This window comes from Notamacropus eugenii, chromosome 1 (assembly GCF_028372415.1).
Source record: "Notamacropus eugenii isolate mMacEug1 chromosome 1, mMacEug1.pri_v2, whole genome shotgun sequence".
In the NCBI taxonomy this organism is placed as follows: Eukaryota; Metazoa; Chordata; class Mammalia; order Diprotodontia; family Macropodidae; genus Notamacropus; species Notamacropus eugenii.
This window is the reverse complement of record NC_092872.1, coordinates 37,841,476-37,859,311: the sequence shown is the minus strand read 5'-3', so window position 1 is coordinate 37,859,311 and position 17,836 is coordinate 37,841,476. Positions and strand designations below refer to the sequence as shown.

At 37.8% G+C, this 17,836-nt stretch overlaps 1 protein-coding gene across 22 annotated transcripts in view; it reads left to right on the top strand.

Annotated features, from left to right (window-relative positions):
• Nucleotides 1-17,836, top strand: part of KDM4C (lysine demethylase 4C) — a 544,029-nt gene that overhangs the window by 108,602 nt on the left and 417,591 nt on the right. For all 22 annotated transcript variants that reach the window (XM_072596853.1, XM_072596740.1, XM_072596750.1 and 19 more), the window contains one exon: nucleotides 16,027-16,202. In XM_072596853.1, coding sequence (XP_072452954.1) covers nucleotides 16,027-16,202 — 176 coding nt within the window. The remainder of the gene's footprint in view (nucleotides 1-16,026; nucleotides 16,203-17,836) is intronic.

The window sequence follows — 17,836 nt, the reverse complement described above, 5'->3', positions numbered from 1 at the left end:
TGTCCAAGTGAAACAGAGCTTTCCTGAAGTCTTTCCAAGTTATTTTCAGGTGGAAAATTATTTCACTGCATCTTTTCTTTGGTTTCTCTTCATTTCAGAATCCATTTAGACGCTTGTTTTAATGTTTCTGAGGGAATATGGGGAGAGCTCAGGCAACTAATTGCCTTCTCCACCATCTTGGCTCCACCTCCTGTGTCACAGGTTGTTAGTCGTTTTTGTGTCATGGAACATTTTGACAGTCTGGTGATGCTATGGATTCCTTTTTCAGAATAATGTTTGTTGCCTACACAGTTGAAGGAAATGTTAACTTTTAGTTAGAAGATAGTGAAAATGAAAATGTTATCTTCAATTTTTTTTTCAATACAAATTCATAAACCTGAAATCTGTTCTGGCTTCCCATGGGTGTCTATGGATTCAAGCCTACCCTTCTATAAGAGGTATGGGAGACAGCATGGTGTTGTGGATTGAGAGATGGCCTTGGAGTTAAGAAGACCTGACTTCATCCCCCCCTCTGATGTATTGGCTGCGTTACCTTGGTCAAATCACTAAACCCCTAAATGCTTTTAGCAACTCTGGGACCATAAATTGCAGATGAGGTGCTACCTTCTCTAGGAGTTCCCTCTATTAATGAAATCACAGGTCCAGGCCCTATCACTTTTCCTGTTTAAGCAGTTATGCTTCAAAGAAAGGATTGGTTGGTTGTTGTCCTTTGTTCTTGAATAGGACCAAAATGACTTCATTATATTATAGGTAAGGTACAGTGTGTCCAAGTACGGTTGAACAGACCAGTGAGAACTTGGAAGGCTCTACCCTGTGTTGGGGAAAAAAATAGTCTTAGGAACATTTCAAGTGAAAATTCCTTTCAATTTGTGAGTCTCCTGTTTCTTTTGATCTGCTGCACTTCTTCACTCATAGAGCACTGTGTCTTCTTTGATGCAGGCACACCATGCTGGGAGGTTCGTTCTTTGCCAGTGTCTTCCATGTTATGTAATCAGTTCTAGAGTACTTAAGAGAGACCTTGAGAGTGTCTTTGTCTCACTTCTTGTGACCTCTGTATGAACACTTGCCTTGCGTGAGTTCTCTGTAAAATAATCTTTTTAGGTAAATATATGCTGAGCATTCAGAGTTTGAATGCTTAGTAGTTTAGCTCAGAAGAAGACCTCAGTGTTTGGTATCATACCAGGTGATTTTCAGTCTTCCTGATGGAAGCAGTTCAGTTTCCTGGCATGGTACTGATATACTGTCCAGGTTTCACAGGCATACAAAAATGATGTCAGTCCATTGGCCTTGTAGACTTTCAGTTTGGTAAGCAATCTAATTTCTCTTCTGCTCTTTCCTTTGAAGCCTTCTAAATACTTAGTGAGCTCTGGTAACTCATGGGTCAGCCTTGTTAACAGTGTGTATATTGCCAAGATGAGTGACCTTGTCCATAGTATTTAAAATTTCTCCATTTGCTGTGACCAATGATTCCACATATGGATGGTGTGGTGAAGAACTTGTGTTTTCTTGGTGTTAATTTTTAGGCCAAAATTAGTATAAGCAGCAGAGAATTGACCCATACTTTATTGCATCTTAGCTTCAGAGGCTGTTTTCAGTGTACAATCATTTACAAACAAAAAAAAATCATGCACCTGTTCTCCTTCCACTTTAGTCTTGGCTTGTAGCCTTTTAAAGTTAAATAATTTAACATCAGTGGTAGCTGATCTTGATGCCATGTTCATCCTCATTAAAGGTATCTGACATTATTGCTGAAAACATCATGCTAAAAAGTGTGAAAGTAAGCATACAGCCTTACTTCACTCCATTGGTGATTGAGAAAGTGTGGTAGCATCATCCATTATCCAGAACCTGGGGAAGCATGCTTTCATGAAACTGATGTACAATACTGATGAAATTCTACAGGTTACCAAATTTTGGCATAATTTTCCACAAACCGTCATTCTTGGCAGTATCAAGGACTTTGGTCAGATCAATGAATGTGGTGTACAGACCTGTTTAGTTCCTGGCATTTCTCCTGGAATTGTCGGGCAGCAAGTAGTATCTAAACTATTCCTCGGCCCTTTTTGAAGCCACTTTGGCTCTCAGGTAGATGGCCATCTTCCAGGAGAAGAATTAGCCTATTAAGGAGCACTCGCAAGATTCTTACCAGCAGTGACTTAAGAGAGAGACCCTTCTGTGATTGTCACAAGATAACTTATTTCTTTTATCTTTATAGGGATGGACAGTGGGGGCATCCTTAAATTCCTCTGGGGATTAGTCTCCTCTTGCCACATAACCTAGACAGTGTTTGTCAGTTTTTGTATGAACGGTGGACCCCCTGCCTTGTAAATCTCAGTTGGAGTAGAATCAGCACCAGGTTCTTTGCCACATGAGAAGAGCCTATTGGCATTAAAACCTTTTCTTCAGTTGGAAGTTTGGCTAGAGAGACATTGACTTAATCCTGAGGTATTCATATGGTTGGTGGCTTCATCACTAATGGTTGATTGTCTGTTGAGAATACTACGGAAAGTGGTCAGCCCATCTCTTCAGGATCATTATCCCTAATCAATGTGGCTCTATTGGCACTGATGCACCATAGATCTTTGGCTCCTAAATAGTGATCAGGACATCATAAAAGCACTCTGGATTGTTACTATCAATGTAAAACTGAATTTCATCTGCCTTGTTACTCAGTCAAGAATCTTGCATTTCTTCAACTTTCAAATTGCACTGCCAGGCCTAGAGGCCTGTGGGCTACCCGAGTCTTCTTACCTCACCTCCGAGGTCTTCGGTTGGCCAAAACCGGATGCTCATATGAGAGAAAGGACGTTCCAGAGTCGAACAAGGGTTGAGTTTTATTTCAGGGTCTCGGTTACAAGTGCAGGGGGGTCTTCCTTAGGAGGAAGAGGGGGATATTTCCTAAGGAGGCTAAGATCTTAAGGGATTGGAAGTAGAAGTACAAGCGGGGAGAGAGGGGGAGGGGAGAGAGGAAAGAAGAAAAGCGGAGCCTACTGTCCTCTTGGCTCCTCACGTGCTAAGAGAGCTTTCAGGCTTCCTCAATCCTACTTAACCTTCAGCCGCATAGTTTGCATCTGAATACCGTGCTGTTAGGTAACTAGGTGTGCCCAGATCCGGGACAATCTCGAGGGCGGGGAGATCTCTCTCCCATCACGTTTCTCATGGGAAGAGGCGGAATTACTTGAGATAGCTCGGTTCACCTCGATTCCCTGCCGTTTCCTGGGGGGGGGGGTCTCGTGAGAGCTCTAAGATTTAGAAGCTCCCACCTTTACCCTCCCGAGACTGTCCACACGGAATTGAGCTTCCAATCCCAACATTGCACTTTACTTTTGATGTAGTTAAATGCTACCTTCTTTTTTAGATTAATTTATTTATTTTCAATTTTCAACATTCACTTCCATAAGCTTTTAAGTTTTAAATTTTCTCCCCCTCCTTCCCCCATCCCTCCCCAAGACGGTGTGCAATCTAATATAGACTCTACATGTACACTCACATTAAACCTATTTTCCCATTAGTAGTGTGGTAAAGAAGAATTAGAACCCATGGGAGGAGCCTTGAGAAAGAAGAAACAAAACGACAAAAGAGCAGATATTATGTACAAGTTTTCAGTAGGATGTGATTCTTGATGTTCTTGTTTCCAACTCCATTCCTCCAAAGGACTCCCTGCCATTCTGGGAATCTGTGCCTACTCTTGCCTTAAAGTTACCCAGAATTGTAAGCTTGGCCTCTTTTGGTTCACTAATCATGAGGGTCTCCATGGCTAGCTGAAACTTTTCTTTGACCTATCCAGGGTTTGTCATGGTGGGAGCCTAGGCACTGATGATGGTGGTATGATACTTTCCTGCAAGTGGCAATTGCACTGTCATGAGGCTGTCATTCACTTCTTTTGATAGGCGTGCAAGCTTGTTGAATAGATTAGTTTTGATTGCAATACCTATACAAGCTTCATGGCACTGCCTGTCACTGTTGCCACTCCAGAAAAATGTCTATCCAGCTCAGAAGACAGTAAATCATTTGCTAGCTTCATTTAACTCGGGGTGCTATTTGGATGTGATACCTGCTGAGTTCTTTCACCTGGAGCTGTCACCTTACAGGTCTACTGGATTTCATGTTGTCCATAAATGTGCACACATTACATGTACTGATGGTGAGTGGAATCACCTTTGGAAAAGTTTCTGTACATTTTTTTGTGTTTTGACTACAGGGTGGGATCCCCAACTGCTGTGGTAAGCAGACCAAGGTTGGGTGAAGCATAGTTTTTAGGGCACCTTTTCTAACCCGTTCCTCACACCAGGTGGTGAGCAATGCAGTTCTTAATTAAGGCTGCTCAGACCACTCAAGGGTGTGCCTAATCCCACTGCTACTTCAGTCCAGCGAGACGAGTCTGTGGCCTGGGCTGCCTGTGTGGAGGGCTAAAATTCCCACTCTGTCCATGCCTGGTGCTTCCTAATGTGCTTGTCACCACAGGACTTTGAAGTAGATAAAAATGGTAAAAGAGTGTGGATGATGTCTTTTGACTCACACATAACTTGGATGTAAATGAGGCAGAGTTGGGTGAAGTCGTCAGCTTCACTCTCTTTCAGAGTCATTGGAGTCCTGTGGCAAGACAAAATCCAGACAACTGGTTATGGGCTTGGATGTGGTGGATGACTGTGGCATTCTAGATGTCTGACTGAGTTCTTAGCTCTCCACTGTACCTGCTTCAACTGCCTTCCTGGCCTTTGGAACAGATGGTTCTTGTTTGCACATTTGTTTGGGGGAAGTCTTCACATATTTGTAATAGATATTTCCCTTAGCTCACTGAATGTTTTGAGACCCCTTGGTTACCCTCAACCTGGTTTAGACTATGTGTGAAAATGGTTTACCGGGATGTGATCTCTACATATTGCAACTTGGAGCCACAGGTGAGAGTTGGGTGAATGGAGGGGGGGGGGGGGGGGGGGGGGGGGGGGGGAAGAGACAGCAAGCACGGAAAACAGCCCTGAAAAGGGCTTGGCAGACCTCACAGCAGAGGTACTAGTCTTCCCTCAATATACCCTACACCCCCAAAAAAGGATTATAATACATTGGGTCTAGTGCTAAAGTTTTTTCTACTTAGAACCAATCTACCAAAATGGGTGTTTAGCATGCTGTTTCAGTATACCGTAAGTCATGATTACAGTAAAAATATTGACTTGATATATAACTTAACTTCATTTTCAGGTAGAAATTCCATGTAGCAGTCACACCTTAAACCTTGAGAAGAGTCAGTCAGGCCACTTAAACTTTTTCACATCTAAAATCTCTGATGGTACTTCTTGAGGTAGTTTATGGGCTCTTTCCACCTCTCATCATGTCAGTGGTTTTACATTTAGTTAAATTCCTTTAGCATATAGTGCTGTACTTTTCTGATTTCCTTTTTAAGTCCACAGTTTGTTTAAATGGTAAGATGAGAGCTGCTACGATCACATTCACTTTTGCCTTCTCATTTTTTAATCCTTCCAGCTTCTTGTTCTAACTTTTGTTCTGGTTGGCCAGCAAAGCGACTATACGTGCCTCATGGGAAAGAGGCTACAACATCTAGAGCCAGTCACTTTGTGTCTTAAAAGTTCTTAAAGTTCTCTTTTGTTTTTCTCATTTTTTGGTTCTTTGTAGTATCTGGGGGCTGTCAGCTCTCTTTCAGAGCGTGCTCATTCTATATAGGTGTGAGGTTTCTGAATATAATCATTTGGCCTTTTTTGTTTCTTGGACCCCAAGCATTATTTTCTAGCCCTTTGTAAACCTGTGCTCACCTTTTCTCTGAAGTCATAAAGATCTGTGCTGATCTTATTTAGAGAAATAGTTTCAAGTTATTAGGAGTTTTCTACTTGCTTGTAAGTTGTAATGATTATCTTTATGGTTATCTATTTGCTTGTGCCCATCATATTACCAAATGAGATGAATCAAGTATTCCTATTTTAAGCCTGCAGGGGTCTGTTGAGTCTAATCTTTTACTTTCCCCCAAGTGAATCCTTTTCAGGAGTTTGGCTGGACTGCTCCCTGCTCTAGACAGCAGACTCTCTAATTATTTCATTTTTGTCCTGGCATGTTATATAGGAAATTTGCAGAGTATGACAGTGTTTACCCTAGTTTAATACCTTTGGGATTGGTCCATTGAATAGAGATATTCTTACCTGTTAAAGATGTCAAGGCTAGAGTATCTTGTTAGTTACATTAAGTGTAGTGAGGTGATTGTCAGTCAGTAAATATTTATAAAGCCCCTGCTGTGTTCCAGACACAATGCCAAGTGCTGGGGATACAAAGGAAGGCAAAAGATTGTTCCTTTTGTCAGTGAGCTCATGGTCTGATGGGAGAGAAAACATGCAAACCACTATGTACAAACAAGCTATATACAGGATAAAGTGGAAATAAACAACAGAAGGAAGGCACTAGAATTAAGGGGGATTTGTAAAGGCTTCCTATAGAAGGTAAGATTTTAACTGGAACTTGAAGGAAGCCAGGTAATTCAGGAGAAGACAACGAGGGGAGAACATTTTAGATATGGGATACAGCATTGAAAACACCCATTTGGAGATAGATTGTCTTGAGGAATAGCAAGGAGGCCAATTTCACTGGATCAAAGAGTACATGGGGGCATGTGAGGTATGAAAACACTGGAAAGGTATGTATGTATAGAAGTAGGTAATGGTAGGTTTTGAATGCCAACAGAGGATTTTATATTTGATCCTTGAAGTCTTAGCTATTGTGACTTATTAGGGGTGGAGAGGGAAGGAGGGAGGTGGAGGACTAGGGAAGGAGAGAGGTTGTTGTGTTTGTCCTGCATTCTCAAAAAGGACTATGACATCAGGGAGATGATGACAAGACTTGCAGTTGACTTTGATTTGAGTGAGTGAGGGCTGTGCAACGTCACCAGCTTCACTTTCTCCTCCAGAGCCATCTGGGTCCAGTGGACAGATATTCATCAGGGCTACTGCTGATGGCCCTGGGGGTGGTAAGGGGAGGGGAGAGAGAGAGAGAGAGAGAGAGAGAGAGAGAGAGAGAGAGAGAGAGAGGGAGGATGAATGTGTGTGTGTGTGTGTGTGTGTGTGTGTGTGTCCTCTACTTTTAGGAAGATCATTTTGGCAGCTGAGTGGAGGATGGACTGGAGTGGTTATAGCCTTGTGTCAGCGACACTAACTATCAGGCTTTTTAACCAGCAGTCCAGGTGTGAGGTGATGAGACCCTGCACTAGAGTGGTCGTGACAGTGTCAGGAGAGAAAGAAGGTGGCATACATGAGAGATGTCATAGAGGTCTGTATCAGTAAGCACTCCAAGATGCACAGGGGGGCTTGCTATCACAGGTTCTTAGATCTGCATTCATAAAAGGAAAGGCAACTTTTTGGGGGTTAACAATCACTTTAATCAGGCACATGTATCATTCAGTTCAGGAGAAAAAGTCAGCACTCTGAACTTCAGAGAAAATACAGAGGAATCAAAGATCAACAGACATAGCTTCCTCTGTCTGATCATAATCAATACATACATCACAATTCAACAGACAGGTCTAACTGTCTGACCATAGTTACCAGAGAGAAGCTCCGACATCTGGGTTTTCAAGGAGGTGAGGGGGGGTGGGGCCACGAGGTGGGCTCCTTAGTGCTTCCTGGAGTCCCAGTCTGGCCAAACAAACACTTCCAGTCAGTAAGCCCCAAAGTAAAACCTCACCCTGAGGGTATTTATACACCTTTCAGACCCTCTGACCCAGTGCCTTAATAGAAGAAGCCAAAGGTACTTGGGACCCTCTTCTAAAACGACTCCCCTAGTCAAGCTTCCCTCCATGGGCAGGCCCAATGTGTGAGGAAGATCTTATTTAATCACGTTATTCAGTCAGAGACACTTGTAGTAAAAGAACAACAGCAAAAGATTCTACTTTGCTTGGCCTTACAAGGTCAGATCAACAGGTTTTGGCAAGAGTTTGGTTGTTTGGGGGTGGGGGGTTGTGAAAGAAGGTAAGGAATTGTGGATGATTTCAAGGTTATAAGTGTTGATTACTGGGAGGATGATGGTTTCCTAAACATCAATATGGAAGTTAGGAAGAGGGAAAGATTTGAAGTGTGTGTGGGTGATGAGGAGATCAGTTTTAGACATGGTGAGTTTAAGATATCTTCAAGACATCCAGTTTGGGATGTCTTTTTTTTTTTTTTTTTAGGGTATTTTAATTAAATTTTATTTTTTCAAACCACAAATATTTTACCTCTCTCTCCCCACTCACAATTGAGAATAAATTTAAAACTCTTGTTTCAAACATTTCTTTTCAACCAAAACAAATGTCTTCAATATCTCAGTCATAAAGAGAAATCATTTCTTACAGCACGACAGTGTTATTCTATCAGATATGTTCACTGTAACTTCTTTTTTTCCAATTAATTTTTAGTTTTCGACATTGACTTCGATAAGATTTTGAGTTTTAAATTTTCTCCCCTTTGCCTCTCTTTCCCCATCCCCAAGACAGCATGCAATCTGACATAGGCTCCACGTATTCATTCCTATTAAACATATTTTCACATTAGTCATGAACGATAAACTAGAACTAATAGGACGAACTATGAGGAGGAAGAAACAAAACCAAACCACAAAAGAAAGTTAGAGCAAATAGTCTACTTCCATTTGCATTCCGACTCCACAGTTCTTCCTCTCAATTTGGATGGTGTTTTCCATCTTGAATCTTTTGGAGTTGTCTTAGATCTTTGCATTATTGAGAAAAGCTAGTCTGTCAAAGTTGCACAGTGTGGCTTTTACTGTGTATAGTGTTCTCCTGGCTCATTTCACTCAGCATCAGTTGATGTAAATCTTTCCAGGTTTTTTTCTGAGAGCGTTGTGCTCATCGTTTCTGAAAGCTCAGCAGTATTTCATCACAATAGTATAGCATGCTGCAACTTAGTCAGCTATTCTTCAGTTGATGGACATCCCCTCAATTTCCAATTCTTGGTGACCACAAAAGAGCTACTATAAATATTTTTCTACATGTGGGTCCTTTTCCTGTTTTTATTATCTCTTTGGGATACAGACCTAGAAAGGGTATTGCTGGGTCAAAGGATACGCACAGTTTTATAGCTCTTAGAGTATAGTTCCAAATTGCTCTCCAACATGATTGGATCAGTTCACAACTTCACCAACAATGCGTTAGTGTTCCAATTCTCCCATATCTTCTCCAGCATTTATAATTTTTCTGTTTTGTCATGTTAGCCAATCTGAATAGGTGTGATGTGGTACTTCAGAGTTGTTTTGATTTTCATTTCTCTAATCAATAGTGATTTAGAGCATTTTTTCATATGACTATAGATAGCTTTAATTTCTTCCTTTGAAACCTGTCTGTTCATATTCAGGATGTCTTTTTTAAAAAATTAATTTGTTTTCAGCTTTCTATAGTCACTTCCATAAATCTTAGGTTTTCCTCCCCTTCCTTCACTTCTTCCTCCCCTATAACTCCCTGAAATGGCGTGCAGTCTTATATGGATTCTACACATACATTCTTATTAAATACATTTTCACCTTAATCATGTTGCATAGAAGAGTTAGAATGAATGGGAGAAACCATAAAAAAACCAAAACAAAACATAACACAAGAGAAAATAGTCCGCTTCATTCTGTGATCCAGTTCCATAGTTCTTTCTCTGAATGTGGAAGGCATTTTGCCAAGAGTTCATTGGGAATTTTTTAGGTCCTTGCATTGCTGTGAAGGACTGAGTCTACCAGAAAAATTCCTTGTACACTGTAGTTGTTGCTGTGTACAAAGATCTCCTACTTCTGCTCCTTTCACTCAGCATCGATTCTATGTTCTTCCAGGCCTCTCTGAAGTCTTTCTGTTCATCATTTTTTCTAACACAATAATATTCCATTATATTCATATACCACAACTTGTTCAGCCATTCCCCAATGGATGGGGATCCCCTTGATTTGCAGTTTTTGGCCACCACAAAGAGAACTGCTATAAATATTTTTGTACATGTGGGTAGGACCATTTCCCAATTTTATGATCTCTTTGGGATATAGTCCTAGAAGAGATATTGCTGGGTCAAAGGGAATGCATATTCTTGTAGCCCTTTGGGCATAGTTCCAAATTGCTCTCCAAAATGGTTTAATCAATTCACAGCCCCACCAACAACGAATTAGTGTTGCAACTTTCCCACGTCTTCTTCAACATTTATCATCTTCCTGTTTTGTCATGTTAGCCAATCTGATAGATGTGATGTGGCACCTCAGAGTTGTTTTGATTTGCATCTATCTAATCAACAGTGATTTAGAGTATTTTTTCATATGACTATATACATAGCTTTAATTTCTTTCTCTGAAAACTGCCCATTCATATCCTTTGACCATTTATCAGTTGGGGAAATATATTCAGGATGTCTTAACAGGCTGTTGAAGATTCAAGACTGGAGGTCAGCAGAAAGGTTGGGGATGGTTAAATAGATTTGAAAGTCATTGATTCAGTTAGTTGGTAACAATATCCATGGGATCTAGTAAAATCATCAGGTGAAATAGTGTTGAGGGAGAAGAGAAAAGGGCCCACAATACCCAGGGGAACCATGTGGGATGCATAATAAAGTCATTTTTAGTGACCTGAATAATGATCTAGCGGTTTGATTATCTAGTGGCCAGATAGGAGGAGAACTTGGAAGGAGCAGTGTCATGAAAAACTAGAGAGAAAAGAGGGTGATTGAAAGTATAGCTACAGAGAAAGGTCCTAGGTGATGCAGTGGATAAGATCGCTAGACCTATAATTAGGAAGTTCTGATTTCAAATGTGGCCTCAGCAAGCACTTTTTTTTCTTTCTCTGAAGACGGTTCTTTGTTTCTTGAATAATTGTTTTACTGTATTCCATTGAAATTAGAATGATATCTGATAGGGTTATATATCTCGTAATGTTAAAAGAATCAACAGCAATATTTCTCAGGAGTTTTTCTGTGTATTGAGAGTACACCTGCTTAGATGCTGATAGTGTGTAACAATGATGGTGACAATGACAAAGAGCTAGGAAGCCCACAGCTGCTTTCTTGAAGGTGGAAAACTACCTGAGACCAGACCACTTTATGTCTTGAAAACTGGGACTTCTTGTAGATTTTGGAAGGGTTAGGGTTTGTTAAATTCTAGGTTTTCTTCAAAATAACAAAAAAGTGGACTGCTTTTTCAAATTTTTCTCATATATAAAAGAATGGTATCATGTTACTAAATGAACTTTATTAAATTTACTTAGTTAATTTTTGCTTAGTTTAGTTAGCAAAGCTCAGTATTTATTTCTTTTCACATTCTTCTGGATGTCTCTGACACCGTAAATTCGTGGAATTGACAAAAAAAATACCTTCCATTATTTCACTTGTCCCTTTTCTCTTCTGTTTCTTGGTAGCTTTGGGGAATACAGTGCCCACATCATGCATTATTTATTTATTTGTTTGTTTATTTTCAGTGTTCCATAATCACTACCTTACAACCTAGATTTTTTTCTTTCACTCCCCCTCCCTCCCCAAGATGGCATACAATTTTAAATAGATTCTACACATACACTCCTGTTAAATACATTTTCAACATAGTCGTGTTGTATGGAAGAATTAACATTAATGGGAGAAATCATTTAACAAACCAAAACGTAATACAAAGGAAAATGATCTGCTACAGTCTGTGATTGAATTCCATGCTTCTTTCTCTAGATGTGGAAGGCATTTTGCCTTAAAAGACCATTGGCAATTTTTTAAGTTGTTGCATTGCAAAGAAGTCCTCAGTCTACCAGAAAAAGTCCTCACACACTGTGGTTGTTGCTGTGTACAAAGTTCTCCTGGTTCTGATCCTTTCACTCAGCATCAGGTCATATAAGTCTTTCCAGGCTTCCCTGAAGTCTTCCTGTTCATCATTTCTTTTAGCACAATAGAATTGCATTACATTCATATACCACAATTTATTTAGCCATTCCCCAGTTGATGGGCATCCCCCTGATTTCCAGTTTTTGGCTGCCACAGAGAGAACTGCTGTAAATATTTTTGTACATGTGGGACCCTTTCCCATTTATATGATCTCTTGGGGATACAATCCCAGAAGCAGTATTGCTGGGTCAAAGGGTATGCACATTTTTGTAGCCCTTTGGGCATAGTTCCAAATTGCTCTCCAGAATGGTTGGATGAGCTCACAGCTCCACCAACAATGAATTAGTGTTCCAGCTCTCCCACATCTTCTCCAACATTTGTCATACCATATACAAAAATAAGGTCCAAATGGGCACATGATCTAGGTACAAAGACTGATACTGTAAACAAATTAATGGAGCAAGGAATAGTGTATTTATCAGATTTATGGAGAAGGGAAGAATTTTTGACTAAAGAAGAGATAGTAAGCATTATGAAGTGCAAAATCAATAATTTTGATTACATTAAACTGAAAAGTTTTTGCACAACCAAACCCAATACAGCCAAGATTAGGAGGGAAGCAGAAAATTGGGAAAGAATTTTTGCAACTAGTGTTGGTGATAAAGGCCTCATTTCTAAAATATATAGAGAACTGAGTCAAATGTACAAGAATATAAGTCATTCCTCAATTGATAAATGGTCAAAGGATATGGACAGGCAGTTTTCAGAGGAAGAAAGTAAAGATATATATAGTCATATGAAAAAATGCTCTAAAATCACTTTTGATTAGAGAGATAGAGATCAAAACAACTCTGAGGTACAACATCACACCTATCAGATTGGCTAACATGACAGAACAGGAAGATATGTGTTGGAGAAGATATGGCAGACTTGGACCACATCTTGCATTTTGCCTTTGCCACAAATTAATGGAGATTTCTGAAATTAGTGTGTAGACTTGAATAAGTTAGATATTTGTAATAGCAGTAATTTGGTACAAAGATTGAGTGCTTTTTGCTTTTCTCTCTGTTTTCTCATGTGTTTAGAGTTTTAAATTTCAAATCTCTATGACAAAAAGGGACATTCAGCCTTTTGTTCATTAAATTAGGTGGTCTAGGACAAAAGTGGAAAAGAAAAAGATGAATAAAATGTCTGAAAATCCTAGAGTCCCCCTAGACCATTTCTTCATTTCTGTGGAATCAAGCGGGAAACATCTCTTAAAAGGATGAAATTAGTGTTTACCCAGACTGTTCTTAGAACATAAGTTTATAAATAGGTCTGTCATTATGGTTATTCAGGTAATCTCCGTAGAACCTTTGTTTTCTTTCCATCAAGTAGATGAAAAGAAATCAAAATTTAAGAGAACCAATATTAGCTCATGGTAGTTGTTGTATGTTTGTGGTAGCGTATTTTTTTCCTTTGACATTAATATTTCATTCGTTGGTGAAATACATAGTACATTTTGTTGGGGAATTGTGGAAAGAAAACTGACTCTTTGAGAACAGTTTTCCCTATGGTAAGACAGGGCAGTGGAGCTCATGGAGATTTTTTTTTTGTAAAGCCACTCCAGACTATATTCCTTCATGAGTAGAGTATTCGTGTCCTTATCTATGCTTAGAAATGTGGTGTAGGAGCTTATAAGGGAGCTAGTACATAAGATGGCTAATAATGCCGTGATGTCTAGAAATATAAATACACATTTTATTTTAGATAATGACACTGAAATATAAATTGACTTTATTGTCAGGAAGGCAAACTTTAAAATTAGAAACAGTTAGTTTCTATCACTCAGATTGAGTTCAAAGGTTAAGTGATAGAATTTTTTTAAAGCATTGAATTTGATGGTCCATTTCCTTTGTCTTGTTTTTTTTAATGGAAATATTTCAAATGAATACTTAAAATTAAATACTTAAAATTCAAACTTAAAAACGTGTAACCTTTGATTTTAGTTTGAATTATGAAATCTGATTTTTTTGTCTCATTTGATACCTTAATTATTCATGACTCATTCATATATAAAGATGAAATCAGGTGTTTCTATTGTGTGTCTGTTTGCCTTTTGGAAAAATACACATCAGTTCCCTATATCTGAAGTAAAATCTGTTATATACATAATAGGGTGCTAAAGTGCTTAGAGGATTGGCCTTCGGTTAAGGAAGAATTGGGTTCAGTAATAACCATGACACATATAAGCTGCATGACTATTGGCAAGTTACCTAACAGTTCAGTGCCTCAAGCCACTCTGTGAAGTGATGTTAGTGATGAATTGCTTATATTTGTTGATGGAGAGTTTTCACACATTACCTACCTGCTGTGGATGCATCCCATCTGCCTGGTTCACAGGAGGTGTTTAATAAATACTCATTGGTTGAGATATTCATGCAGATAAAGCATAAACTAAAATGTATGTTATTTATACTCAAGGATATAATTATACCTGAACTGAAGCCTTTGAATAAACCTTATTTTGTATCTGTTTTAGGATTATGTAGTATTACTTTCAGAAAAAGAAGTGCCATCCTTTGAGTTGAAAAAAATATCTTCATGATGTACCTATGTACATATCTATGTGTATACATGTTTTATATAACATACACATTTATATTTCTTATTTTGTGTCTAAGTATATACATTGCACATAGAGACTGAATCCTTATTCTGTGTACAAGGAGAATAAAAGTCAAGAAAAAGCCGGTCACTTTTAGAACTTTGTATGTCCTAATACAATATTGATGCTAGGATATGTTTGTCTCTGAGCGTATACACACGTGTGTGCACACACACACAATCTGATTATATTCTAACAACCCTACAAAGTAAGGAGAGGAGTTAACATTCTCCTATTTTAGATCAGTGAAGTGATGTATATTGATAATTCTGTCAGTTTTTTCTTTTAAATTGGAAATGTGTTTATATATAGAATCAAATAATTTTAGAGATGGCAGAATCTCAGCAGCTCCCCAACTGATACCTAAAAGGAATTCTAAAAGGAAAATACTGGGCAAGTAGTCATCCAGTATCTGTTGGATGTCATTGATTGCGAGGTAACCAATCATTTCTTGATAGGTTCTCTTCTGTTTTTGGATATCTCTAATTGTAGGAAAAAATTTTCTGACTATTAACTTAAATTCGCATTTTCAACTTCTACACATTGCACCTGATTTTTTGATTTAGATTTAATTATAAATTTACTTTATATCTTGAAAGGATCACATAGATCTCTTTTAGCCTTCCTACTTTCACAAAACAGGAAGCAGACTCAGAAAAGTTTCAAGATCACATAGCAATTTGCTAACCTCAGATTCAAGCCGAGCCCCTTTAATTTCAGTGAAATGCTTTTCCCCTTCTGCCATATTGCCTTTCCCACATTTAGTAAGCTTAATAATCTAATGTTAGCGAGCACATAAATAGATGGAGAGCAAGACAATGTAGTCTGCTGTAATTGAGAAACCCAGCAGTGTTAATGAAATACGGTGACCAATGAATGGTAAGGGTAAGTGTGAAAGAGAAGAAATAATAGTTTACTAGATTCTGAGAATGTAAAATGGAAAAACTACTCTAAAATGCCATTTATATAAGTAACTACTGTTTTGTGTTAGAAAAGTTGAATGTTTAAGTTGACAATAGGTTGTTTTTTTTTTGGGAAGTGGAAAAACATTTCCTTACACATTAGTTTAAGGGAAAATTAATCTTTGGCTAAATGTTGAGGCTTTCTTTCCAGAGGAATTTTTGATAACTTCAATCTTAGCTGGCTTTTCAGGGTTCAGAAAAGACTGAATCTCTACGCAGGGGCTTTTGAACTTGGGGTCTGTGAACTTGTCTTTAAATATTTTTTTGATAACTGTATTTAATATAATTGTTTTCTTTTGTAATCTTATGTACCTTATTTTATGCATTTAAGAACATTGTTTTGAGAATGTCATTCTTTGACACACAAAAAGATTTTGAACCCCTGCACTACGAGAAAGGAAGAAGCATGTAACTTATACTGTTGCTTACTTTAATTTCTATAGTCATGTTCATCTCCTTTACATCCTAGAAACAAGGTGAATGATTTATATAATAAAAATTCCCTTGTCTTTATACATGATCTACAAAATATTTTAATTTTTTTTGTGTCATAATGTTACCGGTTAGTGTAATTCTAAAGCCATTACTTACTTTTTGTGTTTAGGTGATCCCTCCAAAGGAATGGAAGCCAAGACAACGTTATGATGACATAGATAATTTGGTCATTCCAGCTCCTATTCAGCAGATGGTCACTGGACAATCTGGACTCTTTACCCAGTATAACATCCAGAAAAAACCAATGACTGTAAAAGAATTCAGGCAGCTGGCTAACAGTGATAAGTAGGTATCTTTGATTTCCACTTGTATGTAAATTTGTTGTTTTGTTTTAATATGTCCAACCCTTTCCTCCTACTGAGTTTTAAGAATAGTAATTTTTGGTGGTGTTTTTGTTGCAAAACTAAGTCAAAATAATAGAAATAATTTTTATGTTGAATGCAAAATATAATGCTGATAGACAACTTTAAAATAGCTATCCTAGATGGAAAGCAGTTTTTAACGCTGCCCAGAAATTTATTAAACTGTGCATACCCTTTGATCCACTGATACCACTATGGTACCTAGATTCCAGAGATACGAAAGAAAGTGGGAAAAGTTCCTAGGTATGCATAAATATATATAGTAGCTTTTTTTGTAATGGGAAAAAACTGGAAACTAAGGAGTGCTCATCACTTCACAGTGGATGAACAAATTATGGTAAGTGAATGAATACTTTCATTGTATATACTTTAAGATGAGCATTTATATGTAAAAACATGAATGGGATCAGAGGAATGATGACAGCATGCAGAACATTATATTCTTTAGCACAGTCTTCTCTAATAGGAATCTTTTAATTGATATGAGATGCTAAAGTTGGACACTGGAGGTAGAACAGCTCTAAATTGTGATTTGATCATCATGAATCTGGATTTCCTTATTTGTAAAAGAAACTTTTATTTGAAAGAAACCAAAAAAATAGTCATGCCTGTTACGTGACCAGGTCATTTTGGAAATAATTCCTGTTAGTAACAACTCTTAGTGTTTATTTTTTTTGTGGTTGGAATTTAATATTATCACAGCAACATGAAAGGTCTTTTGAGTTCTTTTGACTGTTATGGCTTTTTTATTTTGATGTAATTTTTAAAAATTTCTATTTCTTTTGTTAAATTTCTTATTTGTGTTAAAAAATTTTTAAACATTAATTTTAAAAATTTTGAGTTTGGAGTTATCTTTCCCCTTCCAGCTCTCCCCCTACACCTTGAGAAGGCAAGCAATGTGATATTGATTATACAGTTGGTATACATTGATTATGATATACATATATACATTATACAATGTGATATTGATTACACATTATATATACATTATTCATGCAAAACATTTCCATATTAGCCATGTTGCAAAAGAAAATATTCACAAAAACCCAAGAAAAATAAAGTGAAAATGTGTGCTTTGATCTGCCCTCAGGGTTCATTAGTTCTCTCTTTGAACCTAAATAAAAGTATTTTTCATCACGGGTCCTTTGAAATTGTCCTGGATCATTATCTTGACCTCAGTAGCTCCAGCTTTCACAGTTGATTATTGTTATAATATTGTCGTAATGACACAGTAATTGTGTACCTTTTTGTCCTGGTTTTACTCACTTCACTTTCAGTCAGCATATATAAGTCTTCTCAGGGTTTTCTGAAACTTGCTCATAATTTCTTATAGCACAGTAGGGTTGTATCACAATTATGTACCACAACTTTTTTAGCTATTCTCCAGTTGATGGGCATCCCTTCAAGCTATGACTTTTCTAAATGAATTTTTTGTTGTTGTTCAAAATACCTTTAAAAATTTAAGTAAAATTCTACTTATGAAATCTCTTGGCACTACAAAAGAAACCAGATTTTTAGTTTTAAATTTAATTTTAATGTATTCTTTTGATATGTGTC